At 37.6% G+C, this 27,913-nt stretch overlaps 1 protein-coding gene across 1 annotated transcript in view; it reads left to right on the forward strand.

Moving 5' to 3' along the window:
- CDH2 (cadherin 2) overlaps positions 1-26,512 on the forward strand; it is a 118,782-nt gene extending 92,270 nt beyond the window's left edge. Inside the window, exons 10-16 of the mRNA XM_050307280.1 lie at positions 1,499-1,755; positions 3,140-3,282; positions 4,481-4,714; positions 5,043-5,276; positions 6,525-6,664; positions 17,756-17,920; positions 25,073-26,512. Coding sequence (XP_050163237.1) covers positions 1,499-1,755; positions 3,140-3,282; positions 4,481-4,714; positions 5,043-5,276; positions 6,525-6,664; positions 17,756-17,920; positions 25,073-25,279 — 1,380 coding nt within the window. The 3' untranslated portion in view covers positions 25,280-26,512. The remainder of the gene's footprint in view (positions 1-1,498; positions 1,756-3,139; positions 3,283-4,480; positions 4,715-5,042; positions 5,277-6,524; positions 6,665-17,755; positions 17,921-25,072) is intronic.
- Positions 26,513-27,913: the final 1,401 nt, after the last annotated feature.

Consider the following 27,913-nt stretch of genomic DNA (forward strand, 5'->3'; position numbering starts at 1 on the left):
AGGAACAGCGTCCTACCTCCTGGCCTCCGTTAGCAGTCACACTTGCTGTCTGCACATTTTATGTCAAGATGGTCCCATTAAGGAACAGATATAGGCAAAGCACAATCAGAGAGGAAAAAGTGATAGGTGGGAGGCTACTTCTACAAGAGACATCTAAAGAGTGGCTATTTTTAAAACCTCATTTAAATACCTTTTATGGAATAACCTATCTTCATTCCCTAGCCAAATGTGTTGAGGGGTGAATTATTTCAAGTGATAATAACAATGTGGTTCTATAATTAAACTACTAAGCAGTAGCAACCTTTCCTCATGGCCCTCTAATAAGTGTCTCATCTCTGATTTGACCTGCTCTGGTTTTGTCCGATCCATTATGAAGTCAAATGTGAGAGACCAATATTCCCATTTGGAAACTAAGACATTCACTTTTCTTCATTCTTTTCCTCATTGTTTTTTGTTTGTTTTTAATCTTCGCAGTATCTAGGTGACAAAAAGATACAACTTTTGTACAGCTATAATGGTAATTCACACTGGGATTTTTTTAAGAACTGTCTCTGTTTTATAACTGCTCTTCCCCAGAGGTATTAATTGTTATAGTGCAGTCTTTCGGCAAGAATTATGCGAGTGTCTGTGCTTTTTTAGCACTCCTTTAAGCACATAGACATGGGAAGAGTTGGAAGCCTGCCTACAGTTTCTATTGGCAGTGCAGTGAGTTGATCTGTCAACCTGTAATGCAGATTGGATTGTCTCTTGTCACTGACTTCATACTGTCACATGCAAACTGTCCCTGTAAGGCACAGGGTTTCTTCCAGTCTAGAATCTTTGTGAGCAGTACAGTGCACGGTACTAGGGTGAATCAGGTCTCCAAGAATGCCTCTACCCTGTGCAGCGTGACAGAGGAACTCTAGCCTCAAACTGTTTTTATTCCTCCTTATTTGGACTTGTGGCTCAGTGAGGAAGTCTCAAAACTGAAGGTTGTCTGCACTAGCAAGATAGGAGCCATATGTGTACCAGAAGTAGGGTTACCTGGAATTACCAAGAGCCTTTCCAGTGAATCGTTAAGGTCATGGGAATATCTGATCTGTGGGGCTAGGTATGGTCATGAACTTGTTTGAAGGAAACTTTTATCCTCCTAACAGATAGAGGCAACTTTCTCTCCCCAGGAGAGCTCCTCAGGAGGCACATGTGAGTGCCTGTTATGTCATTTTGTAATGGAACTATTTGTTCCCTCATTTACCTCTAATGGCCATACCAGAATAAGTTAAATCCAAGAAAGGCAAGTTTTCTAGCTGTTCTGACTTCAAAACTGCTGCTAAGCAAAACCCAAGCCCATGGCCTCCCACTGAGGTGATGCATTTATTCTGTTCTCTTTAGACCCTGTACTCACTTGAGAAAAGCACTACAAGTAATGTTTAAAAATGTACGTGAAATGAAAAATGTTGTTGGGTGTCCATTGCTAATATGAATAAACATTAACATTTCTACTCTTTGCTCTTCCCAGCCAATTGACTTCGAGACCAACAGGTTGTTTGTACTTACTGTAGCTGCGGAAAATCAAGTGCCTTTGGCTAAGGGGATTCAGCATCCTCCTCAGTCAACAGCAACTGTGTCCATTACGGTCATTGATGTGAATGAGAGCCCGTATTTTGTTCCGAACCCAAAGCTTGTGCGTCAAGAAGAGGGGCTACCTGCTGGTAGCATATTGACAACTTTCACTGCTCAGGACCCAGATCGTTACATGCAGCAGACATCCCTAAGGTCTGTATAAACATCTTGCAGTTATTTAACAACTGGAATGCAATATCTGTGTTCTGGAATGGGTGGGGAGCATAAAAGATGGCATGTGAAATGACTGCATTCACCATGACACGCAGTTGTACCAGTACATCCTGTGGCTTTTGTGCAGCTTTCTCTAGAGGGATTTTTGGCTGAAGAGAAAGTGACCTGGCCAGTATTTGTAGATGTGTATGTGTAAGCTGTAGATTTGTATGTGTAAACTGGGTCACTTTCTCATCCGAAGCCCCATTTCATCTAGGTAGAATGCAGTTATGCATCTTTGTTAATGTTACACCCCACCATATTCAGTCAGAGCAGACACGTGCTTGTGTGAACTAAGATAATTTGTAATTTAGATTCAGCATTAATTTTAACGGGGCAGCAAAACCACATCAGATTGTTGATCAAATCTGAAGAGTTTTCTTTTAATTTATTCTCCGGCAGTGCAAAGGGCTGCTGTTGTCTATCTGTGAACTGTTTCTACTGATAACTATGATCATAATTTGACTAAAACTTTTCTAAATGAGACAAGAGAAGAAGACATGGAAATCTTAAAGCATGCTTTCTCAAACCTCGTATAAAGCATGGTCATTAACTGCAAAGCTGTGGCAGTGACTTGCCTTGGGTCAGAACTCAGTTTATCCAGGTTTTTTTAAGCTCATGTAGAAGAAATTCCAGAGCTTACTTCCTGTCTCTCCTTTCAAAATCAGTATTATGACAATTTTATTTTCTCTTCATTGTGATAGTTCAATCATTTCTGGACATAACTGCCGTAGATATGACATCATGAGGACTTAGTATCAGATACTAAGATAACTTGCATTTGATTAATGTCAAAAGGGAAATTTATCAGATAAAAGGATGGTTTTGAAAAACACTCCTCTTTCAAATTAAGATGAGAAGCATGCAGTAAAACTCTGAAAATGAAGTGATGTTGGAAGTGCCAGAACAGCATGAGTTAGTGTAACTATAACACTCTCTATCCCTTTTTACCTCTCTGTGGCTCTCCACACTGGATGAAAGTTATTATGAACAGCTCTGTAGGTATAGAAAACCCAAGAAAGATCCTTAATGAATGTTTTAATTGAGTCTGGGTATTAATGTTACGTAGTTTATGGTAATTGTATGACCCTCCAGTTACATGATAACTTACATGGCAAGACACTTCAAGAATCTAAATGCAGGACTGGTTTCAATATGTATTTTCAAGAATTTTAGTCATAGGGCTTGATAAATGGAAATTTGTGAAATACTATCTTCAAATTCCAAAATTGTGTTCAGAATGCAAATTGAAATACTAATACTGTCTTTGTTGTCCATGTTTATGTCAGCAAATAAATAACACAACTTATGATTAAATACACAGGTACTCAAAGGTTTCAGATCCTGCAAACTGGCTGAAAATTGACCCTGTTAATGGACAAATAACTACTACAGCTGTTTTGGACAGAGAGTCGATATATGTGCAAAACAATATGTATAATGCAACGTTTCTTGCTTCCGATAATGGTATTTATCAATATTGTATGGTTTTTTTTCAAAAAACTTTCTTTTGTGTGCTTGAATGGCTTTCAGTTTTACTGGGGCAGAAAACAGCATATGCTTAGAATACATCCAGTTGGAAGTCTGTATTCATATCAGACTTTGTATATTTCCTAGCTACTTGGGAAATGGGCTGAAAAATAATTCTCTGAGTTTGTAGAAAGACTGGCTTAGTTACATTAGTTGAGTTTACAGAAAACTGAAAAAAACCTGCATGGGAGTGTGGTACATTGAGTGAATGAGCAGCATGAGTGGATTTTGTGGGAGTAACATATTGGTGGAGGGGTTTTATGTTTTGCCACATTCAGGCTGCAGCAGTGCTGAGGGAAAAGTATCTTTTCATTGTCAGTTTTTTAATGACAATTGACACTGCTCAGAAATGAGTCCTTTGATTTCAGCTGGAATGCTGTACTGTTCGTGGCTGATAGCAGAAAGATGGACAGGCGCAGTTAGGAACATTCTCACATTAGAGGGGAAAACTGGAACACTGGGGCTGTTTGCTTTGGAGAGGAGACAAATGGTAAAATTTTGTGAACTGGAAGCTAGATCAACTGCTTCTATACCTGGGCTCTGTTTTGGAGAAAAAACATAAATGGAACTGGGAGATTATAGGAGGTGGAATGAGAACCATTATTAATTATACTAAGAAATTCAGTGCCAGATCTTCACATAAATGTATGACTTAAGCAAGGTTTATGGAAGCATAAGCACGTTTGTTATGGATAGGAAGAATGTCTAGAAGTAGCATCCTGAAAGTCAGTATTATAAAGAATTTAAATAGCAATCTTGTGGTAAAGGGTGATCATAAGTCTTCAAAGTTACAAAAAAATTTGTCCAGAGGACAGTTTTGTACCTTCTTCTTTGAAGCCTTTGATGTGGACCGTCTCTGGAGATTAACTGTCTGGTCAGTGAAGTCATTGAGTCCCTGATATGTGGATCTGCAGTTATTTGCTGAATTTTACTGAGTAGGGCTATTTCTCTGAGAACAGACTACTTAAGAATTAGTGTGTTATCAGGAGCAGTGACAGTGTTAGATTGGGTTTGTAAAGACAGAATCCCAAAACTTAGGTAAACATGTACATGGGAATTGAAAAGTGTTGGTATAGATTCATTTAAGTAACTTTACAAATGGAAACAGGTTTCATACTATTTTCTTTTCTTTAAGGAATACCCCCGATGAGTGGAACGGGCACACTTCAGATATATCTGCTGGACATCAATGATAATGCCCCCCAAGTGCATCCAAAAGAAGCCACCACTTGTGAAACACTACAACCTAATGCTATTAACATCACTGCTGTAGACCCTGACATAGATCCAAATGCAGGCCCGTTTGCCTTTGAGCTGCCTGACACACCTGCTAGTATTAAGAGGAATTGGACCATTGTTCGAATTAGTGGTAATTAATGTTATAGAAATCTTAATAATTTTTTAAAAAACTATTTCTTCCTGTATTTGACTTCAGTTTACTTTTTATTTCACAACACACACTGACTTTGTTAATAAGAACGGGAAAGCATCTTAGTGTAAGTTCCCCAAAGAACAAGAAATTTTAAGAAAGAAAAGAGAGTAGCAGACTTCAGGATTACTGTGAACACAAGTGTCATGTAGTGGTTTGAGCAAGAAGTTAAGGCAGAGCTCAAAGATGAGCCATTTTTGCCAATACTATTTTAAACCCATGTGACCAGTACAATACTTTTTAACAAGTGCCTTATTTTCACACACAGGTGATCACGCCCAGCTCTCCCTAAGAATCAGGTTCCTGGAAGCCGGTATCTATGATGTTCCCATAGTAATTACAGATTCTGGAAATCCACATGCATCTAGCACTTCCTTGCTGAAAGTGAAAGTTTGCCAGTGTGACTTAAATGGGGACTGCACTGACGTTGACCGTATTGTTGGTGCAGGGCTGGGCACTGGTGCCATCATTGCGATTCTGCTTTGTATCATCATCTTGCTCAGTGAGTAGATGCCTTTCTTAATCATAATGCCTTTATTCTTGTTTTGCAAGTACGGTTATGTTTTCATCTCAGGTACCTTGACAAAGACAGAGGAGTTGTTAAAGACTCAGGTCCAGGAATTGTTGTGGCATGGTTCAGTGTTTTGGACAAGTATGAAAACTTTCTGTTAGTACAGGATTTGGGGTCTGTGAGACACTGTAACTAACACTTGCATGACAGCCCCACAGTGGATCTGTGAAAGAGATTTTCTGTTTATACCCATGGGCGTAATGTTACGTCAGTGAGTGACCAAGTTGAAGGTGTCATTAGTCCCCAGACATCTAACCTCTTTTGTGCTGCTTGGTATTGTGTGATTTGATGGCACCTACAGCAAGTAACAGTGATTTTAAGGGGTGCTCTGGTGTGACTACTGTTGTGCTTCAGTTTAATGAAAGTAGTCTGTTGGATGATTTTGGAATGTAATACATCACAGCCCTTCACATAAGTCCTGACAGAAAGGCAGCTATGCAGGAACAAAGATGCGTATGTTATAAGGACTGCATAAAGCTGTGCTAGTATTTTATTTTGTATCAAGTGCCTTCAATAAGGGGAATGACTAAACATCATGACTAAGTGTCTGTCCGGTGTAGTAAATTAGATGCTAGCTCTCCTCTACATTATAGTTAAGTGATTTCTGATTGTGATGGAACACAAGGAAGGGATTAGCCTGTTCATAGTATACTATGCACTGGTCTAGAACACTTAAAATTGTGGGAAGAAGCAATTTTAAAAAAAATAATACTTGAACCTGACTAAACCCATGACTGTACACTGGCACACAGTATAATTGTTTGCTTGATTCAAAATACTTTTAAAATGTTGACTATTAAATTAACAGAGCCTTACTGAAGGAGAAATTCCTTTCTGAATCTAGTGGTTTATGAAGCATAGTCTTTCTTAATTCTTTTCTTGACAAGTTTATTTTGCAGATGTGGAATGGATTTGTGACTTACAGCCTTGAATATGTGATTGATTCCAAGTCAAATTGCCTATAGAGGCCTGAGTTTAAACATCTCTTGCTTAAACTGTCTCCTGTCAAATTTTTCGTTTAAAAATCCCACACCTCATCCAAAACAGTCAAATCCAACTTTCTTGGCTTTTTTTTTTTTTTTTTTTAAATTTCAATCTTGGTGTTAAATCTGTACAATTGTTCATGGCCTTATTTCAGAATCATGATGTGGTTTTGTTTCTTGTATTTCTGTATTTCAGTTTTAGTTTTAATGTTCGTGGTATGGATGAAACGCCGTGATAAAGAGCGTCAGGCAAAGCAGCTCTTGATTGATCCTGAAGATGATGTGAGGGACAACATTCTGAAATACGATGAAGAAGGGGGTGGAGAAGAAGATCAGGTAAAGAATGATTAGTGGGTTTTATGTATAGATTTGCACTTCACTCTATTATCTATTTTGTTTCCATTGACACTTTATGATAGGTAGCTAATTTTTACATTAAATACTGAAGGCAATAGGTGATGTTTTCAAAACATTAAATAAAACTCTGCTTTCTTATGTTGGGGGTTTTTACAGTCCCAGATACACCAATTGCTTGCCATTTGGATAGGATGTAAAACCAATATCTTGTCCTGTTACAGCATTCAGACCAGATTCCAGCTAAGGGTGTTATATTTAAGTGAAAGTTAAAATCCTCTCTCATTTATGTCTGTAAACTTTCTTCGCTCTCTCTGTGGGATCCTGCTGTACAGAATCACCAGCTCAGAGTGTCTAATAACATCTAATCCAAATATGACCCTTTCTTGGTGGTAGGTGAATGCCTTTCTAGATACACAGTAATGTTGGCTATTGACAGATTGGCCACCGCTGGGATTTCAAGCTTGGAAAGTATTTAGGTTTCAAGTAGCTGTCAGGGCACATCTGTGTTTATTCAAATACCTTTCCAAGCAGGTGCCATATGCATTTACTCTCATGTCACCTCTGGTTGAACCACTGCTGATATGTCAGAGGACTAGGACTGATGTGTATATGCTAAGAATAGCTTCTTTCCCCCTCTCTTTCCAAGTTAGTGGATTTACAAGCAGTGCGATTTCCTTCCTTCAGAGGAATTTTTATAAAGTGCTTTATGAACATGACAAACAGTAGATTTATGCACATTATTAGTGGTAGAAGTAAGTGTAATAATTACAAAGAGAACAGTGCATATAATAGAGTCTAAGAAATTTTCCAGTTAAAAGCCTTGAAAAATTAAGTGTAATTCTACCACACATCCCCAGTCTCAGTCATCTGGCACTTGAGTTATCTGAAAAGTCTCTCCCTTCACTGGCACAGACTTTTATAGTTTCCTTCTGCTCGTCTGTTTGTTTGTCTGAAATTTGTGTTTCCCTTAGTAATTTCCATGCTTCCTGCATTTCCTCAAGTACTGTCTTACTTCCTGGCTTTTCTGCACAATATTCCTTTTAAGCAGTTTGCAGAGGAAATCTCAGTTTATGCACTTTTCCAAAATTGCTTGTGTTGTTAAATAAAGTGAAAACAACCCTTTGAGTCTATGCATATATGCCAGTTGTTTGTACATAGATAGTTTGAGTACAAGAACTTCATCCTGTTTGTGCATCTGCTATTGTACAAAAGAGTTACAAGTTTGTTTTTTTTAAATTAAGACTTCTCAGTGCTGTGAGAACTAATTTTTCAGTTCACATATCCCCAGCTCTTGTTCACCCAGAATTCTCTGGAGGATCTGTGCAGCAGTTGTCATGGAGTTTTGATTTTTAATTATTGTCCACACAACCCTCAGGACAGAGTAAGGTTCTCTTAGTATATTCCATTGGGAAGTCATAGGCAATGCTAGAGTAGTGTTGGGAGAGATTGTGCTGCAGATCAGAAACTTTAAACATTGTAACAGTTTATAATGAGAGTAAAATAGAAATGACTCTGAAATCTGTTCTCTGACCATCTTGTACTGTGCTCCTCTCCAATGGAAGTGCTGTCTTAGTGAGAGATGTAGTTAGGGTGGTGTGGCAGGAGGTAACATTCCGTGAATTCCACGGAGATTAACAGGATATAAACCATCCATAAACGAAACCTTTCACCAACAGTGAATGAGGGTACTGCAGACAATGAAAGGATAAATTGCAAATGGATGGAGTAGCAGTAAAATAGTAAGAAATGTGAAATTAGGATCATTTCTTCTCACTGTGTGCAGAGAAAGCACCTAGGCACAGAGAAGTTTAAGGGCTTTACAAAAGACTCAATGATTTTTAGCCACAAAACCCCTACTTACTTTCTTAAGACAAATTTTAAAGCCACTATTGCAATTTAATTATCTTTGCTGCCAGCCATGTTCAGGTACGCTGAACCATTAAGCAGTCTCTGAGAGTCTAAACCATCTTTACACATACTCCAAATGTAACAAACAAGTCAGGAAAAAGAAAATAAAAGCTCACTGAAAACATAACAAACTTTTATAACCACTTCTGTAGCTGGAGTTTTAGACCACTACTAGGGCAATAAAGGAGTAGATTCTACAATAGCTTCAAAGCTAGGAATTTGTTCCTGTCCAGAGTGGCTGAAGAGAGAGCACAGACTTTTTATGTAGGCAGTTATTTTTCTGTCTACAGTGGATGATGTAAAAAAGTTCTGTCTTGCTTTTCAGGGAGCTTATTTTACTTTATTTTGATTTGGCATTTTGTAAAATCAAAATTCTCCCTGTGCTATGATAATAGTTCCTAGGTTTGTTTCTTCCTGGTTCCCTCCTGACCCCCTTCACCTCCTTTGCCCAGGGGAAAGAGGGAGGGATTATATTTCTTTTGATTTTATTTGGTTTCTCAGACATTTTATATGAGATTTAAGAACTTGGAATGTGAAGCTGTACAAATGTCCCAACAAGTTCTCTACAAGTAGTAATCTCTTTTTTTCAAACTGTGGCTTAGCAAAATACTGCATAAACCAAACTGTGTACAGAACATGGTGGACAAAGGGTGTTGGCTATAAAGATCTTTGCATTTTTGTCAAAGTTAAGAAAAGCATTCAGTTGTAAAAGTTAAAGTGTTCTAAAAAAGCATGGGACTAACATAAAAAATATATTTTCAGAATGAGGCCTCATAGGGCAAATCTGCCATTGTTCTATTAAAATCAAGAAAACTCATTTCATGGTCAGTCTTGGATCCAGAAGTCATCAGCAAATGACAAAGGAAAATGCTCTGTATCAGTACTTACATTTTATGGTGCACTGTTCACAGAACCCTCAGGACTGATTAAACAAGCAGCTTTAGTAGAAGGCAGTATACAAGGTGACTCAAATGCAGAGCCATCCAATTTAGGGTGCATCTCATGCAGTGAAATAGAGGGGAATGCTCAAAGCTTCATGTGAATCTTATTGACAACAACATTTTAAAAGCTTCAGATATTTTCATAATCATTACCATTACTTCTATTTATAGCCAGCAAAAGCAAATTATTTTTTAAAATCACATGCTTTTCTAGATGAATACCTGAAGATTTTCGCAGTGTGGCCTCATATTTCCGAAATGTTTAGGTAACTTGAATATATGGCTAGTAGGGCTTGAAGGTAAGTGATAGAACTTAGGACTCTCTGTATCCTGAACTAAATTAATTTTAAACTTGTGGCTTTTCTCTTGAAGAAATAGATTTATTTAAGAGATTTTATTTATTTATTTTGAAACTATGCAGTTGGGTTTCCTTAGCTGTCATGGCAGACCCAGAAACATCTAAAGCATGTTTAGCATGTTGCTTTGAAACTCTTTGTATGTTCTATCAGAGTAATTTCTCTCATAAAAAGTCTAATTAGTGCAAATTCCAGCTAATTCCTCTGAGTCATAGCAACTTCCAGCAACAAGATGAAATTCCTGTTTGATTTTGTTTGTGTTTGGTTTTTTTTTTTAGTCCTGTGCTAGGAACTCCAAGGAATCATGAAGTGAAATCTGTAGTAAAAGAGCAGTTTAGTCCATCGTGTAGGTCTTCTGTTAATCCCATCTGATGCCATCTTGGCCTGCTTTGTTTGGTCTGACAGACTGAATGCATGTAAAGAAAATGGAGGATCTTGAATGATTCAGTCTTCCTCTAGCCTGACATAATGTACACAGGGTTGTGTGATCTCCACAACATTTCAGAAAAATCCTTTTAATTCTCTAAGTCAGGAAAACTTTTGATCTGTGGGTCATAACGGAAGTCAGCCTGCTCACTGCTGAAGAATGTTGTCAACACTGGCAATGTTTTGTACTTCTTTCACCTAAACTTGTGTTCCTCAGAAAGCAGGCTGAAAAACAGGCTCCAAAAGCTGTGCAACACTCCTGTCATTCCAGGCAGAAACTTTTTCTTGGTTTTGTGAAAGATCACTGTACTAGCAGAAGTTGGAGATAAGGGAGGAATGAGAGGATGCGGAGTTATTCCAGATAGAAGGTGTTGTGTTCTTGTCAGGATTTTATTTACTATTTTCTACTTTTTAGGTACCTGACCTATAGGGGGGTTGGCCATAAGAGGCTTTGAGTCAGCCCACAGAAGTCAGTGCGTCTGGTTTGCAGTGGGGAGAAATGTTGTTCATTTTGTGGTTAGTTTTGGGTTTTTTTGTTAAGCCTTGGAATTTTGTTTTCTTTTTTCTAAAATTAATCTTAAACTCATTGGGGTGAGGGATGGTATACTTTTTTATATTCTGAAACAGATATGCCTAGTTTAGGTTCAGATTAAGAAACTGGTAATGGCTGTCTTGATTATTAATGGATGCATAATCTAGGGCTTGTAATTGTTTAGCAAATGGGGAGGTGTGAGGTACAAATGGCGAAAATTGTCCCCTGATACAGTGTGCAGTGAACTCACAACACCATTCTCAGTTCTAGATATCAAAACATGCTGTTGGCCAACTATTACAGCACTTAGCATGTGTCTGCAGCACAGTTCATGCACATAGCACATCACAGCCCACAAGCATCACTAATTCATTTTCATCGCATATCTCAGGTCATTATTTGTGTGACTTACATCGAGGCAGTGGGTGCTTGACTGGGATATGTGCAGCATATGTCAGCCTGATAACTGTGATACATTTTTTTTTCATTTAATTGCTTTTGTATACATCTCATTGCACAAGATGATTGTCTCCTCTCCTTTGAGCTCATTTCTATAATGTTTTCTGAGTTTTAGTAGTTCTCCCTCATGCAGGTGATCCTGTTGAATCAAGTTGCCTGAGCAAGTGTATTGCAGATGAGCTGTTTTGAACATACATGTTAATCTAACCCTCAAATCTCTTCAGCACAAGAGTTCCCAATGCAATGATTTTACTTTATTCAAAGTAGATTTCTTTCTGGGGATTCTGCATGGTCCTTCCTGTATCACTTCTTAATTTGGCGTTAGTCAATAGCTTGCTTTTTGTCATGTTTTATTACATGTTTATGTAAAGAAGAAAAATAGTTGCATTTATTTCCATGGTGTTAATCGCATTAAAAATAAAAGCACAATGATTTATTGTTATGTGTGCAGGATCTAAATTCTAAACAGAAATTGCTTCTTTATAGAAAGGGTAGCTTTTGTTCCAGCATTTGTGTGTCATAGATAAAAGCAAATTAAGTAATCCTTCAGAACTTGTGTGGGTTTGGGTTTTTTCCTTATTGTCATAATTTTCTGTATGCCTACAATTTAAGATTACATTAGTCTTCTGTGCTTGATCTTGTTAATAGCCTCTGCTGTATACATGATAATGGTCCTTACCTACTAGATAAACTTTATAAATCCATGTGGTTATATTTTGTTTTTCCCTGCCCTCTCTGAGTGTTATTCAGATCATTTACTCTCACTTTCTATCCATTATTTTGCATTGCATTAAAAATGGAACATGTTTTATGTTCAGCAGTTTTAAAGGTAACGAATGAAATAATGGTTGCTAAGATATATCCTATGAATATACAATATTATAATTAAAAGGTAGTTATTTTGGGGATTGTGTTTGCTTACCAGGATGGTAGCCTTACTTTTTTGAATGAGTAACTCATATAGTGCTCCTCTGGAGGAATTACTGTGGATGTCATTCCTTGGTGAATCTTTATCTCATCATATGAAAAGTCATGTTACCATAATTCCATTACAAATTTGTTTTGTTTTATCATATCTAAGACCTCTGCCTGTTACTGTGTTTCATCTGCAGCTGGAGTTTAACTTTCACCTTTTTTATTATTAAAAAAAGATAAATTAGCATCTTGGTTATCTTAAAAATTATTAACTTGTAATACTCCAGATACATCTATTATAAAAACAAATAAGAAAAGCAATATGAGAGAAAGTAATCTAAAAGCGAGTGGCAAATAAAGAGCAGCTCTTGGCGCAAGTATTTTAACTGGCCTCCCACCTGCAGCCTACATCTTAGTCAGTCCTCTGTGCTTTGTTCTTCTTGAAGTCCCATTTTTTCAGCAAATGTAAGATTTAGGGTGGGTTGGAGCATTTTTCAGCACTCAGGCAATATTTTAAGTGCAAATCTCTTAACAGTTGTTTAGGGTGATGTTTGGTGAGTTTAGGGGTAGAATGGTAAGATACAGCAGCATTGGGTTTTGCGTCCTTTTTCTTTGTTTTTAAAAGATCTCAATGGGAATGTTCGGCTATAAAATATTTCTTCCCTTGCTTCCACATCCCATTTCACGTGGAATAGACAGGAATTGTCTTTGGAACACAAAGGCAAAGGAGAATATGTGTTTTATCCATAGGTGTTTCGAGTCATAATTTGCTCTGTTCTCTTTGGAAAATAAAAAAATTAGTTTATACTAAGGCACCATCCTGTAGAAGGGGCAGATGAAATGCAGATTTCTGCCCATGTTGCTTTACATGCAATTAAACCACTGTAGCTGATTGTATTCAGTGAATGACACCATCAAATTAAGTGATCTGATGGCAATTGAGTTGATCATTTCTTGTATGGAGATAGATCTGAACTTTCATATTTCTTCACAAAAGCTGCATCCTTTGAAAATGAGAAACAGGTATAGTGTTTTTCTTACATTACTCATATTTCCAGGCCTGTGTTCATAACTACCAAAGCTTTAGTTCTATAGAAGGTAAAAACCCAAGTCACCCCTAGAAGTGTATAACAGTCTCATGAGCAGCCAGGAAATAAATGGAGAGCTCTGAGATAACAGAGAAACCAGATTCATAAATCATTAATGAATGTCAGTCAGATTCCAGGTACTAGGCTGTTATAGTGGAAAGCTCAATTTAGATATAATATATTACAATATTTTCAGAGTTTTCCTATCTCGAAAAAAGTCAATCCTGTCTATGCATAGCATTTTATAGTTTTAGTAAGTTGCAGTTTCATTCTGTTGTTTACAGTTCTGCTTTTTAATGTTCCAGTATACATTCCTATAAGGCAGGTTCGCTTACTGTAAGAATTTTTACTTTAGGTTTTTTTCCAAAGAACCTAAGTAAATCCTCAAATTTAGCACAGCTAATCCAGGAGGAAAAAAAAATGAAAGCTGTATAAAACTAGAACTTTCCGAGAAACTCTTATTTCCTGACCTTTCCACCTCTTTTTTTTCAGGGATTGTAGGATCTGGTAACTGTCAGTCAGAAAGTGACTTAATTTTAAAAAAATCTCTTCTGCTGTAACTGATGACTGCTGTATGAGGGATTATTACTCAAGTGCTATTCTAGTAAAGCTGCCTTGCCCAAGAGGAAGTCGTTCTAAGGAGGAGATTTTGAAGGTTGCATTATCTTGTTTCTCAGTGATTACTGGGGAATATAAAATAGCCTTTTCCTTTATTCTGGATGTTTCTTCTATTCAAATAGAGATACTTGGACTCTGCTTTGACCTACTGTGTAGATGTTCTTAAATAAATACTTTGGGGCTTTTGGACACTTCTGCATACACATCTGGTAAGGTAGTTAATTTGCAGGGCTTGGCTAGCTGATTTTGACATTGAGCTCTGTCTCACAGGGGTCTCACATTTCAGGAACGTAAGGTGTGAACTAGTAATGTTGTAAGTCTTTGCATAAAGCTGTCTGGAACTAAATGAAGCTAATAAGGTCAATGTTGTAATCAACTTGGGGGGGGAAGGGATTATTGAGGTTTTGTGGGGAGTTTGTTTGACAGTCATTGATTTTGCAAGATGCAACTTCTGATAAAATGTCCTTTCAGTACATCTTGATTTGATTTTATTTTATTTTGTTAAGAGCAACCAGACGTTGCTTTTCAGTACAGATGTCGAGGTTTTTTTCAGCAAGAACAAATAGCGATGACAAAAATGCTAACCAAAGAGACAGAAATGCTGATGGTTGCATCAAGAGAGTTCTATTGATAAAGCATTGATGTCATCTCTTTTACCACCAGTTATCTGAAAGGCAGCTATAGCGTCTCTGGTGATCACAGATCCCTTAAAAAACAAGGGGAAAGACAGGGGATTGTTCAACTTGCTTCACTTAGAATCCTGTCATAGAATGTAAGGTTTCTGTTTCCCTATTGACTGTAGACTGGGACTGTCAGATTAGTCTAAGTTTCTGGTATCTAAAGGCCTGAGTTTTTTCTAGATGCAAAATTGGAGCAAATTTAGTGGCCTTCCAGTATGGGAAAACTAAGTAGATTCTCTCTTCCATTAACAGTCTAAGTTTGTGGAGAAAAACTCAAACCCTTTGGATTTGCTGAAGTCTCGACTGAAGGAAGGGAAAGAGTTATTTGTTCTAGAATTGCCAGAGTTAGACCTAAACAGTGTAAATAAATGCCTTGGACAGAAATTAGCAGCCATATGAATTAATTCTCACAACTTTTTCTGAAGTGCACCTCCAGTGGAGGGACAAGTCTTGTTCCTCAAGAACTACCGTCAGTAGTCTCTCAGCAGATTGTCATTATGAACAGGTTATATGGAAAAAGACTGGTGCAAAAACCAAAAACACTGTTGACTTGTGGTCCTGATATTAACAATAAAAATAATGACCCAGAATATTGCTCAAGCTGGTTGTCCCAGCTTACCCCAGCATGTCTTGTTCTCTCTCTGATGTTGCTACTTTTCTATTTAACCGTCAATTCTGCAGTTAACTATCTTAACAAACTCTGCTTGAGGCTAACCTTAAAGTCTGTTCAGGAGCTTTAGGTAATATGTGAAAAGCTTTCCCACTCTTCTGTCTGTGAAAGCGGGACTGAGTGAAGAGATGGAACTTTAGCAGCCCTTAACAGCTTATACCCTGGCACTTTAGAACATTTTTACTTCTTTTACTTTGCAATAATTGAGTAGAGTTGGCTTTAGACAGAATGTTGAAACAGCTGGAGTCGTTGCATGATGCTGTGTTTTCCTGGCACTAAAGCAGTTTGGGGAGATGGTGGATGACTTGCCCATACTCAACTGAAGTACAGCTAGTATTGATTCTAATGATACGAGTGGTTTGAGAGTCCAAGGTAATAAGTACAATGGATCTTCTCTTCCTGCCTGGACAGTAATAGACCTGCAAAATAAATTTCCTCTGACAGAAGGCTAAATGGCAACATCATAAATTACCCTAGAAAAGAAAACCAAAGTGGGAGTCCATATAAGGACACATTCTGCTGTTACCTCATGGATGAAAATCTTTGCTGTCTTTTTAACTATTGGAGCCTGGATATGTCTCAAACTGTAAATACACACAAAAAGATGTCCTTAAGTGCGAAGATACTGGACTGACTGACTTGATTCATTTTGCATTTCTGTATGACCACTAACCTGTAAAAGAATTGTGTACATTTATGTATGGGTGGAAAAAAAACATTTTCTCTATCTAGAATTGAAATGACCAGAGAGACTCTGTAGGTTTTAATACGTTGTTATTTAACCATACCAATTTGAATTCCTCCATAATGAAATGCTTAAAATTGAAAAAAAAAGAGTATTTTTCATTTCTCCCTGTTGGTGTTTTCCACCTTTATGTCTTGGGTGGGTGTGAAAAGCACTCGTGTTACATATTTATAAATTCTAAAAAGTACATTCTTCTCTGTTTGATAAGGTTTTCTGATAGCATGTCTCTAAACTATTTTGATTTTATGTAATAAAAAGCAAAAAGGATAAAAAGTTCTGTTCTGTTTACTTTTCTCCAACTCATACCGCTTCCTGGAGATCACTTACTATTCTGTTTGGTACGTGAAGTACCGAAGGGTAGGAGTTACAGCTCTGCCCCAAGGAACTTGTAATCTAATTAAAGCATATGAAACTGCATTCTCAGATCTCGGTGGAGCTGTTCCACCTTTCTTGCCTATATATTTGTGTGCAGTCATCTGAGGACCCAAGTAACAAATTAGAAGGTGCAGTGGATTTAATAATCAGTTACTGTTCTCCTCGCAAACCACCCTCACTGCTATCAACAGACTTCTCATGTTGAGGTCTGGTTTTGAGGGTGCAGTAGATCAAACTCTGAAAAAGGATCTACATCCCATGAGGTAACAGCAGAAGTAAAAGCTTGCATTCCTTTCTTGAGAAACTCAATAAGGAACTAATAAAAATCTAATTGTCTGCACAGATGACTTCCAGCAAGTTGTGATTATAAATAAGATTTTTACCATAACATCGCTTTTGAGAAATGGATATTGATGATTGATAAAGTAGTTTATTTAGGATGCTTTTTACCCTGCCCCACAAATAATCCAAGCAGTTACCTGGCATATGGTGGAGTTGGCATGAGCCCCCACCTACTGATACTTCTTGAATGGCATCCTAGAGCACGACTACCTTCTAGACATGACAACAGTGAGGTCACAGAGTCAGGTGAATGACAGTGCTGAAATGCATCACGCTGTGCAAAGAGAACGATGGTGTATCTTAAATGCATAAACATTGATCTAATTAAATTTTTTACGTACATGCATACATATTGCTTATTGGAATTCATAGTGCTGTGCTAACTTCTTCAGTCTGCCAGAGTTTGGAACTGCAGCATCAAGGACTTAATGAACAGATTCATGAGTAATCTCTAGGAAGTGCTTAGAATTAAGGCCAAATCTGAGGAGCTTTGTACTTCTTATGACATTTTTCCCCCCTTTGGCTTTCGTATTATGGAAGCCACATGAAATCAGCAAGGAGTCTTAAATTCATTCTTTGAAGGTATTAGAAAATGCTGCAGAGCACTGTGCTTGCCTTTTTCTCAGAATGGATGGTATTTATTTGCTTAGAAAAATGAGAGTTGGATTTGGCATCTTTGCTCTATGCAGTAAATTATTGTTACTAGGTAAAGTGTTTAGTCTCTTAATAGTACTACTCAAATCCTTGCTTCTCAATGGAAAACTTATGAGAAGCTCTACAAATCTGATGGAATAGAATGAAAATGGTAGATGCAGGGAATATAAATCAGATCACATCCTGTTGGTATGCAAATAACAATGTTACTGACTTCTTCTCAGTAAGCATTACAATCCTGAAAATAGGACCTCTGGTAAAATGGTACTTTGGGTTTTCCCTTTTTTCCTAGTCATGTTTCCCCCTGACAGATACTGTTTGAAATTCTGCTAACGTACTGTCTTTGTTTCATATTTTGCAGGATTATGACTTGAGCCAGCTCCAGCAGCCTGACACTGTGGAACCAGATGCCATCAAACCTGTTGGAATCAGACGTCTTGATGAAAGGCCAATTCATGCAGAACCTCAGTATCCAGTCAGATCAGCTGCTCCTCATCCTGGGGACATTGGGGACTTCATTAATGAGGTAGAAGAGTGAAAAAGAGTTTCCTCCTAAGATCTGATAAGCTTTTATATTTTGTTTATTCTACTCTGCATGAGTAGCTGTTATGTTAGAACATAATAACTTTTTAAAACATCCTTAGACAATTAAAATTGTCTTGCTAGACAGAAGTAAATATGTTCTTTTAAAGTGCAGGCAAATTTAATTAACTTATTCAAACAGAAAGAGAAGATATATCAATTAACTTCTGTACATTTGTATTAATTACATTCATAAAACGTTATCAGCTGCAACCACAATATCACCAAGTAGGATTATTCAATGGGTTCCAAGTAATAAACAGACTAACAGAATTATAGTATAGTCTAAATTCATTTATTAATTCACAGTAATTTAATCATGGAAGAAGTTAATTTTCATTCTCCTCATACATTACCCTCTGAATCCCTGTAATAGTGGAAATTCAGCACCTTCAATAAGACCAAAGGAATTCCATGAAATACGATTAGTGAGCAGGGCAACTAAATTAAATGTTATGTAAGTGCTTTTAATACTCCTTGTCTTGTCATAGAGCTTTCAAAGATTTTGCATTATTTTTGATTCTTCAATCTAGTAAAGATAAATGTAATTAAGATTCAGACTATACCACATTACTCACAATTCTGAAAGAAATGCTCCTGCAAATATTTGTTTCATTATTTCTGTCACTGGTCAGTCTTAAATCATTGGTGTTGCAGTACTTATGATAGAATGTGTTTCTTGTGCTTGCTGGTTATAGAAAAAGAATGCTAACCTGAAATTTACAACTATTTTTTACTATATTCCCTATATGAATAATTGTAGTTAATTATTTTCTCTAATTTTCTCATATCTTCTTTGGCAACTAGACCTGGACACATTCTGCAGCGTATTGCAGAATTGTTTCTGCCAATTTGTTTATTCATGTTTGCCTTGAAGAAAAATCAAGCTAGTATACTAAAGTCTTTTGTGTTAGAAAGCTGCAGAATATTTTGGTTTTTTTGCTTTTATGGTGTACAGCAATACAGTTGTAAAAAGACCTACAGGAAACTGACTAGCAGGAAATGTCCAAATATTCTTATACAACATTGTATTTTAAGAGACTTCATACTTTTGCATGCATTACACTTCTAAATATCACAGTTAAAACTGGCTTCTGTAAAATAGTGGAGAAACAAGGCAAAAGGCCCACATTGTTGATCAAGGCAGTGTACACACAGAAACTTCCCTGTGCTTCCTCGTCTTCTTCCAAACAATCAGAGATTCCCATCCTGTTCTCACACAGCTGTGACCAGAGACTGTCCACCTGGCAGGCAGTGGCACAGAACCCCGACTTTCCTTGTTATCAAAGCAGCTGTCAAGCTCTGTTACAGAGCAAAGGCAAGGAATGGGTGTGTTTCTCCTGGAAAGCCAGAAAGGGACCAGAGTTTGTCTAGCCTCCTACAGTTCTTAAATTACTTAGCAAGCTGTTCTGGCAATATTGTTTTTCAGTAGGTTATTGCTCTTGAAGGTGGGGGCATCAGTGTGTACACATGGAGTTGAAGAAACGATCTAACCCAATATGTTTATATCACAGTACAGATGAGCACGGAGCTGTTTTCTTCCTGCTGTCTACTGTATTATATCACTACCTCCCTTTATGCTTCCCCTTGCCATCCACCAAAAAAGAAAGCTTCTCCCAGCTATTAATACACAGTAAAATAATATCGTTAATGTCATTGATTTTAAGATAAACCTTGGAAATATGTATGAAGTCAAAGAAAACATGGCAATTTTCTTGTCTACAAGTTAGCTCAGAATTAATTATATCCTCTGACTGAAAGGAACTATATGAGGTATTTTTTATGTTTTAAGCATTATATATTTATCTTCTCTTCTTCATAAGGTATTTCTTAGGATTTCACAGCAATTGACAGCAAATTTCTTAGCAATTCACAGCAAATCACTTTACTGGTGGGCCTAACCCTCTGTCTGGCAGACAGTAGCTACCCGAAGGTTGTCCATGCTCTGTTTTGCCAGAAGTCTGAACAAAATGGACATTTTATTTTTCTAATACAGTGTCATCTTAATTCGTGTTTTATGTTAAAATTTCCCATGGTAAATGGGATTCTAAAATGTCTGTTGGGTGTGTGTAGGAAATACATCTTTCACAGTAGTGTTCACTTTATAGCTAAATTTCAAAATTATCAGTATCTAGAGCATAAACTTTGAGACTGTACAGGTTTCAGACTCTATTCAGAGATCTCCCCTTGCAGTCCTGGTAAGATTATACCCAAACAATTTTTTAAGTTTCTCTCAGTTTTACTTGAAGTAAATGGAATAAATATCTTGAATAAAACCTGTACCAAATGTTTCTTAGACCAGTTCACCCAGAAGATAGACTGAGCTGTAAGAATAACATAGCAAGATAAGAAAGAGCAAAGTTCATATACCTCTGCATCCAACTTCATTATTATTAGATGTAATTTTTCCTTGGGCATTTCTAACCTCAACCACTCACAAAACTAGCCCTGTCACTAGCTGAGCAGGGAGAGGCTGCCTTTGAGTTGTGAGTACCTTGGTAACAAAGTCTGTATTTATCCCCTTTGTTTGAAAAGATGCAACACTTTTGGACATGTCTGCTCTTTTGGAGGACTTGACCTTATTCCCAGGGATGCTGCTCGGCATGATCCTTTGGGATGTTGGTCCGTGTGCGAGAATTAATTTAGTCTGTTGAATGTTCACCAGCACCTCAGAAACACAGCCAGCATTGTTCAGATTAGCCTCTGAATTACTCCAGCCTTTGACAAAAAAAGTACTATAGGTCATTGATTTCAGTTACTGGTGGGTTTAGCTACTGTTGCCAAGAAAGCATGTTTGGGGTTTTTTCATATTGTTTTTATTACGGAGTTATAAAACAAAAAGTGAAAAAGACCTAGTGGGTCATTTTGGTTTGGTTTTTTCCTTTTAGCAGTACTCCATTTTTCCTTGTATATTATTTTCTAGCTGTCATCCATTGTGTTAAATCTACTTAACTCAATGAGACGTACATAAGTAAGAGTATTTTGCAGAGTCTAATGACTTCTCAGTTGAAAAACAAGTTAAAACCATGGTAAAAAGTCATGTGTTTTTATAACACTTGGTTGAGTTAATATATACAGAGCTATGAACTGTCTAAAATAAGAAGGTTCCAGAGGTATCTTATAGTCAAAATATGTTTTGCAGGCATAAGCTAAATGACCTCGGGGACTTTGTTGTTTTGTCTGTTTCAATGGATAGATGAATCTCTAATTTAAGAGGGGAAGGGAAAAAACCTCCTTTTCTTCCAGTCCACTGTACAAACAAGTCAGTGAAATAAGTCATGTGTTATTAAGAATCCTCTGTAGACTTTGTTTTCCATTTTGAGCCTTTTAAAGCATAACCTGCAGAGTGTGGAGCATAATTAACACTTAGAATAGTCAGGATTTGCAGGACAGTATAAATTAGTCCTGTTCAAAGTAGCTTTGTTAGTCCTGTTTTCAAGAACCACCAATATTGTCCCTAGAAATCTCAAACAAATTATGTTGTGGTGGAGAGTTTGTGGCTAAGAATATGTTTATAATCAATAGAGGACATAGTCTGAGGTATACTAAATTTAAATTACAAACTAGAAGTCTTGTCCCATGAGGACATGGAGGACCCTCAATTCATCCTTAGTAAATGGCTATTGATAGAGTGCACCTCCATGCAGAATAGAATCCCTCAGTGTTTTCTGTTTTCTCTTGTCAAGTCAAAAAATGGTTCCAGATATAAACCATTTTTTTGTATGTCCCCGGAGGGATCTGTTCTTCCTTTCCTTCTCATCAAAAGTGTGCTGAATCTGATTAGGTAATAGGATTAATGAAAATAAAAGCATTAGGTTTTGTGATGTTTCATGTTAATTCAAGATTTGAAGGGTTTGCTTTCCTTTGATTTGAGAGAAATTGAGAATGCTGCACATACTAAGGCAAGTATAAGTTGCACTGTAGGTTCCCCCGTTCGACTCCTTATCTCGTCCTTAGTGAAAGTTGCTACAACTTTATATAAAAGGGGAAGAGGAAAAAAGTGAGACTGTGACTCAGTCTGTCCTAGGTCTGAAGCTGACCTTTGTGTTGCCGTGGTTCTCCTGCGACTGCTTGCTGTGCACTGGTGGGATAGCAGATGCAAGGAAATGTGACTTAGTCCACTATCCCAGCAGGTTCCCCTGGTCCCAGTAACATGCCCCAGAAGTTCTGTTGTCACATGAGCTTCTCTCTACAGTGAAAACTTTGGGTTTTCAGATCAGGAAACTGTAAACCAAATAACTCTTAACAACTCTGCTGCTCTGAGATTCTTCAACACATCTGGCAAAAACTGAGATCTCTCTTCAGATGACCGCTGGCAACACTATGGCAGCAAAATCAGTAGAAGCCACTCCTGGCAGCCGTTTGTTGCCTTTCACTTGTGCTGGTACCACCCACTGAAAGGAGTGGCATAATAAACAAAAAAGGTGGCAGTGTTGAAACCAAAGGGAGCTTTGTAAGCCGATACCACTGCCAGAGCTGTCAGACATGCTGTAGAACCCAACAGCAACACCCAGAAGTAGACTGGGTACGTTCAAAGCATAGGCTTAGCAGAGGGAAAGCGAAAACATCATAGTGTTTCTTTCTCGTTTTAATTTGTAACTTGCCACACAAATATAGCAGAAACAGAAAGCTTGGTTGTCATTTGAAGAGTTAGACATTAAGCTCAGTCATTACACTATGAATCTGAGGATTTTTAAACCAGAAGTGCAAATGTTAGTGTGACTTGTGCTGTGTGGTTGAATCAATACCTCCATAAATGTGACCCATAGGTCCATTCTATGAATGCAACAGATTACACCGCTAGGACAACCTTTGAAACAGTGAATTTGTTAGTGAGATACCATCTTGTAAGGCAGTAGCTCAAACCAGTTTTTTTTTTAAATGCTATCCTGATGCCAACAGCAAATTGAAACCAAAAATTACAACTTCTCCTTCGGAAAGGCATATGGAAAGAGGCTGCCTTCTGCCTTGGCATGGATAGCTCATAGGTATCAGAATTTCTGCAGCGATGTAGGAAAATGTTTTGTTGACTGATTTTATTAATAAATTGTTATCCCATGGTTGGCTGGCTGTAAGTAGGCAAAACTGCAGGGAAATAGCATTTCTTTTCCAAACTGACTTTCTAAATGACTTTAACACATGGATACCTGGGATTCATACCTCAGCACTCCTTAACCTCAAGTGCTATTTATTCCCCTTCGCTGTCACCTGTGTTCCAAATGCATGGGTGTCTGTCACCCCAAGCAGGCTCAAGGAAAGATGTAGACACCATAAGGCCATTTACTGCCTAAGAAGTAAAGTTGAATTTGTGCATCAGCAGCAGAAGTTGAGAGAAAGTCTTAGAACTGTCTGCTGCTTTGAAGTCAGTAAGGAAAGTCTTCCAGCACTGGCTAGTGCCTTTTCGAAATCTCAGATCTTTAGTGCTTATTATGGCCATCAGGATGGGAAACGCCAAAGAAGAGAGATAACAAGCATCACCAATTATTCTTATCAGATAATTCAAAATTGTGCTTCTAATGCAGGCTATTAATAACCTGCTTGATGTTGTTGCACTACATGAAATGATCATTTCAAGTCCAGAATGTGTTCTTGATTAGAGGTCATTAGTTTGATAAATATGCTGAGCCTTTCCACCACTGATTTGCAAATTATTTTATGTACATTTTGCACACATCTGAATTATTTTAGATAGGCAATAAAGAACCAGGATTTGTTTCTACCTTATCAATGCCATATGCTTTAATTAATGGGTTTAGCTATAATACATATTTCTAGAAGAAAAATCAACATCTGGTTCCATTATGTCACATTTGGACTGAACACAATTGAGAGTAAAACAGACTTTTCTAAAACCAGAATATGTTAAATGATTTGAAGGAGGCATACTCATTCCTTTAAATAAATGGGAGTATAATAAAGCCATTCTTTAAATAAATAAACATTAAAAATTAAAAGTAAAACCGGCACAAAAAGCACTGGTTAAAATTAATAGTGAGCAATTTAAAATCTCAGCACAGCCTTATAGAATTCTGGAAGATACATTATCCCATGTCAGTGACTGCCAGAGTTGATCCTATTCAAAGGGGAAGATCTTGAAAAAAATTGCTAATCCCATGGAAGAAACTGTGAGGCTGAAAAATACAAAACATAATAGGGCTTTTTAACTTCAGACTGCAGCCTTTTATAGTCAATATGTAAATCTTCTGTGGATAAGCACAGAGCAATTGTCTCACATTCTAAAATTAGTTACTCATATAGTTGTTTTGGTTTGGACTTATGTAAGAAAACAGGGAGGGAAGAGGCTTTCCTCTGGAAGAAATGTGGTTCTTTCCTGGATTTTCCTCTCACTCTGTGTTAGTTTTAGTTTGGGTTATTAATTTCTATAGACTAGAAATTTAAAATTATTGAAGACCTGCTATTCCTGTATTGATAACTTCAGTACCTTGAAACAAGGAAACAAAAATGTTTATAAGCTTGGATATCACTGTGTGCATGTTTTTTCTGAAGAGGAGGTGGAATCTCATGGATAGCTATGGGAGAACACATAAAGCTTAAGCCAACATACCATATCTTTTTCTCACAGCAGCCTACAGAGGTGCATGAATTTACAGGACTAACTAAATAAGGATTTTGGCACATGCAGATGGACTGCAGGCCAGACAAATCAGTGGGTATGTCATTGGCCATGTGAGATGGCTGTTAAAGGAAATCTGCAAACAGACCTATTTCTCCTTCCTCGTCTGTGTGTTTAACCATTCTCGTATTGCCCGTGCTGCAGGTTGTGAGCTGTATAGCTCTGAAACTGTTTGTTTATTTATTAGCTTTGGTCCCAGTGCCATGATGCTCTGTTAAGGTTTTGTTAGAGCTGTAATTGATGCTACGTTCAGAATGTCCGGTGCTGCAATGCTGGAAACCTGGTCATTCTAATAGGGGTTACAAAAATAAAAGTTCTGTTTTGCACCAAACAGGAGAAGAGGAAGAACTTTGTTTTCTCAGGTGCTGCTTAATAGATGACTGCACTGCTATATTCCAGTTATGTTTTGTCTTGATCTCAGATACAGAACTTTATCTTCTTTTCTCCCTCTCCTTCTTGCAGGGACTTAAAGCAGCCGACAACGACCCTACAGCCCCACCGTATGATTCCCTCTTAGTCTTTGATTATGAAGGAAGTGGCTCCACTGCTGGATCCTTGAGCTCTCTTAACTCCTCAAGTAGTGGTGGTGAGCAAGACTATGACTACCTAAATGACTGGGGCCCACGTTTCAAGAAACTTGCTGATATGTACGGTGGAGGTGATGACTGAACTTCAAAGTGAACTTTGGTTTTGGACAAGTACAAACATTTCAACTGATATTCCCCAAAAGCATACAGAAGCTAGGCTTTAACTTTGTAGTCTACTAGCACAAGTGCTTGCTGAAGGCTTTGGCTTAGGCTGCAAACCAATTTGGGCTCCGTGGAATATCAGTGATCCAATGCTGTTTGGAAAAAAATATTGAGCTCAGTTACACTTGAATTTTACAGTACAGAAGCACTGGGATTTTATGTGCCTTTTTGTACCTTTTTCAGATCGGAATTAGTTTTATGTTTAAGGCTTTAATGGTACTGATTTATGAAAATGATGCATTAAAGAGACAAAATATGTTGGGGTGGGGAGGAGTAAGGTGAAACACAATATGCTTCAACATGCATTTGTTACATCGCATTGCTTTTATTAAAATAAGGAGATTAAAAATAAACAAAAAAATCCTCATGGAACAATTTTATTATCTGGGAGAGAAGACCATGAGGTGGAACAATGTACATTACTTCTAGTTTTAGATGTTAGGGGACTTTTTTCACTAAAATTCTAAAACTTATGCAGCTGGTTGCAAATAAAGGGAGTTTTCATATCACCAGTTTGTAGCAGAATTGATTTCTTTTTTCTTATGCTAGAATGTTAGACACATTTTGGTCTTAATCCATGTACACTTTTGGGTTTGGTTTTTTTTTTATTTTATTTTTATTTCTAGTATTTTTTTTCCCACTTCACTGTAAAAAATGGTATGTGTACATAATGTTTTATTGGCATAGTCTGTGGAGAAGTGCAGAAACTTCAGAACACGTGTATGTATTATTTGGACTATGGATTCAGGTTTTTGCATGTTTATATCTTTCGTTATGGATAAAGTATTTACAAAACAGGTTGCAAACAAGTGACATTGATTCAATTGTTGAACTGTAGTTAGAGTACTCAATATTTTTTTTATTTTTATTTTTATTATTTTTTGTTTGTTTGTTTGGGGAGGGAGAAAAGTTCTTAGCACAAAAAGTTTTACATAATTTGTACCAAAAAAAGGGGGGGGGGCGGGGGAGGGGAGTTGGCCTGATACTGGTGGCACGAGAAAATATACAGTATGTTTTGGGGGTGGGGAGGGAAGGGAGAAGAAGCTTTCAAACTGGAGAGACTTCTGAGAACAGCTTTGCCTCTGTATTGTGTACCAGAATATGAATGATACACCTCTGACCCCAACGTTCTGAATAAAATGCTAATTTTGGATCTGGTGCTTGGTTTGGTATTTTTTTCTTCTACCTGAGCAGCCCTGACTATAATAAATAAAAAGTACACACAATGCGTTTGAGTTTTGTAAGGAGTTATGTGCAGTTCTTTAGCATTTCATACTTACCACTGGACTGAAAATAAGCTGCATATAGAAGAAAGTGTGGCACAAATTTGAAAGGCAAGTTCCCCAGTAAAAGCGAAGTAACTGCGCTGGGATTTCTGGAAATTCACAGTTTTCAGTTCCACATGGGTGGTTAGCTCTTTGGTTTAACGTGAATTATTTAAATAATAGAACTTGCAATATTTTTGATTCATTTCTAGACTGACAGTTTAATGATTGTGTGATTATGCTGTGGGTTATATAAATAAAATAATTTGCAGATTTTGGCAGTCATCTGCCACCTGGACTTTCTTACGCTGAAGTAAAGTTAGCCCCTGCTAACGTGAGTGCAGACCAAATCCTGTCCGTCAAGGAGGTACTCGTGGTCATGGAGCTCTATCGAAAAGCCCCATTAGGAGATGAGTCATTACTAAACATGTTTCTGACCTGTTGTGGTGATTTATCTGCAAACAAAGCAAATGTAGGTACAGCGGTTCTGTCTTTGTTCACTTGCAGCAATCTGCTCGGGTTCAGTCATTAAGGACCTGATTGTGAACAGTGTGAAGCTCAAACTCAGCAGAAACATCACCGTTCCTTACTTGAGAGAAGAGGAGCAGTGGGAGGGCGATCAGCCTCTGGGACTGGCATAGCAGCCTTCTGTGCTGGGACAGCTGGGTGGGCAGGGAGTTAATCCGGGTAATGCTCTTCACTGCTGCCACTCCAGTGCTTCCTCAGCACTCACACTGTAATTTACATAATTTGACTGTGACTTTGGGAGGTAAATCCTGAAACCCAAGCTGGGGAGCATTAAACGCTGCATGTGAGGTAACTCCACTGCACTTTTTGTGGGCATGTCTCCTTCCTTCCTCTTGCTCCTGACAACAGGGGAGAGGTCGCAGTCCTTGGATTGGGATTTAGTCTTTCAGCCACTGCCTGGTTGTCATTTATCTCGAGCCTTTGCAGCCATACCTTGATGCTGTAACAAAGCCTTGATTCTTCAGTAGTGTGTCAAATTTGTCAATGACCACCTGTAAACTATTTCCATGTTCAGTTTACAGAGTGAGGGGAAAAAAAGATGTAGATCAGGACACAAAAATGAAAATCTGACCATGCAGAGTTAAGTAAGGAAAATTTTGGTAAAGGGCAGGTTTTAAACTGTAAATGAATATTAAACAAGCAAAATGCTGCTTTTAGCACATTGATTTTCTCTCTTATGTAATTTATGTATTTTAAGCAAAATTCTATTATTGTTACTTGGAACCAACTAGCAACAAACTAGAAAAGCTAGATGAACTTTA

Source organism: Myiozetetes cayanensis, unplaced genomic scaffold, assembly GCF_022539395.1.
Source record: "Myiozetetes cayanensis isolate MyiCay16 unplaced genomic scaffold, myiCay2020 scf1, whole genome shotgun sequence".
In the NCBI taxonomy this organism is placed as follows: domain Eukaryota; kingdom Metazoa; phylum Chordata; class Aves; order Passeriformes; family Tyrannidae; genus Myiozetetes; species Myiozetetes cayanensis.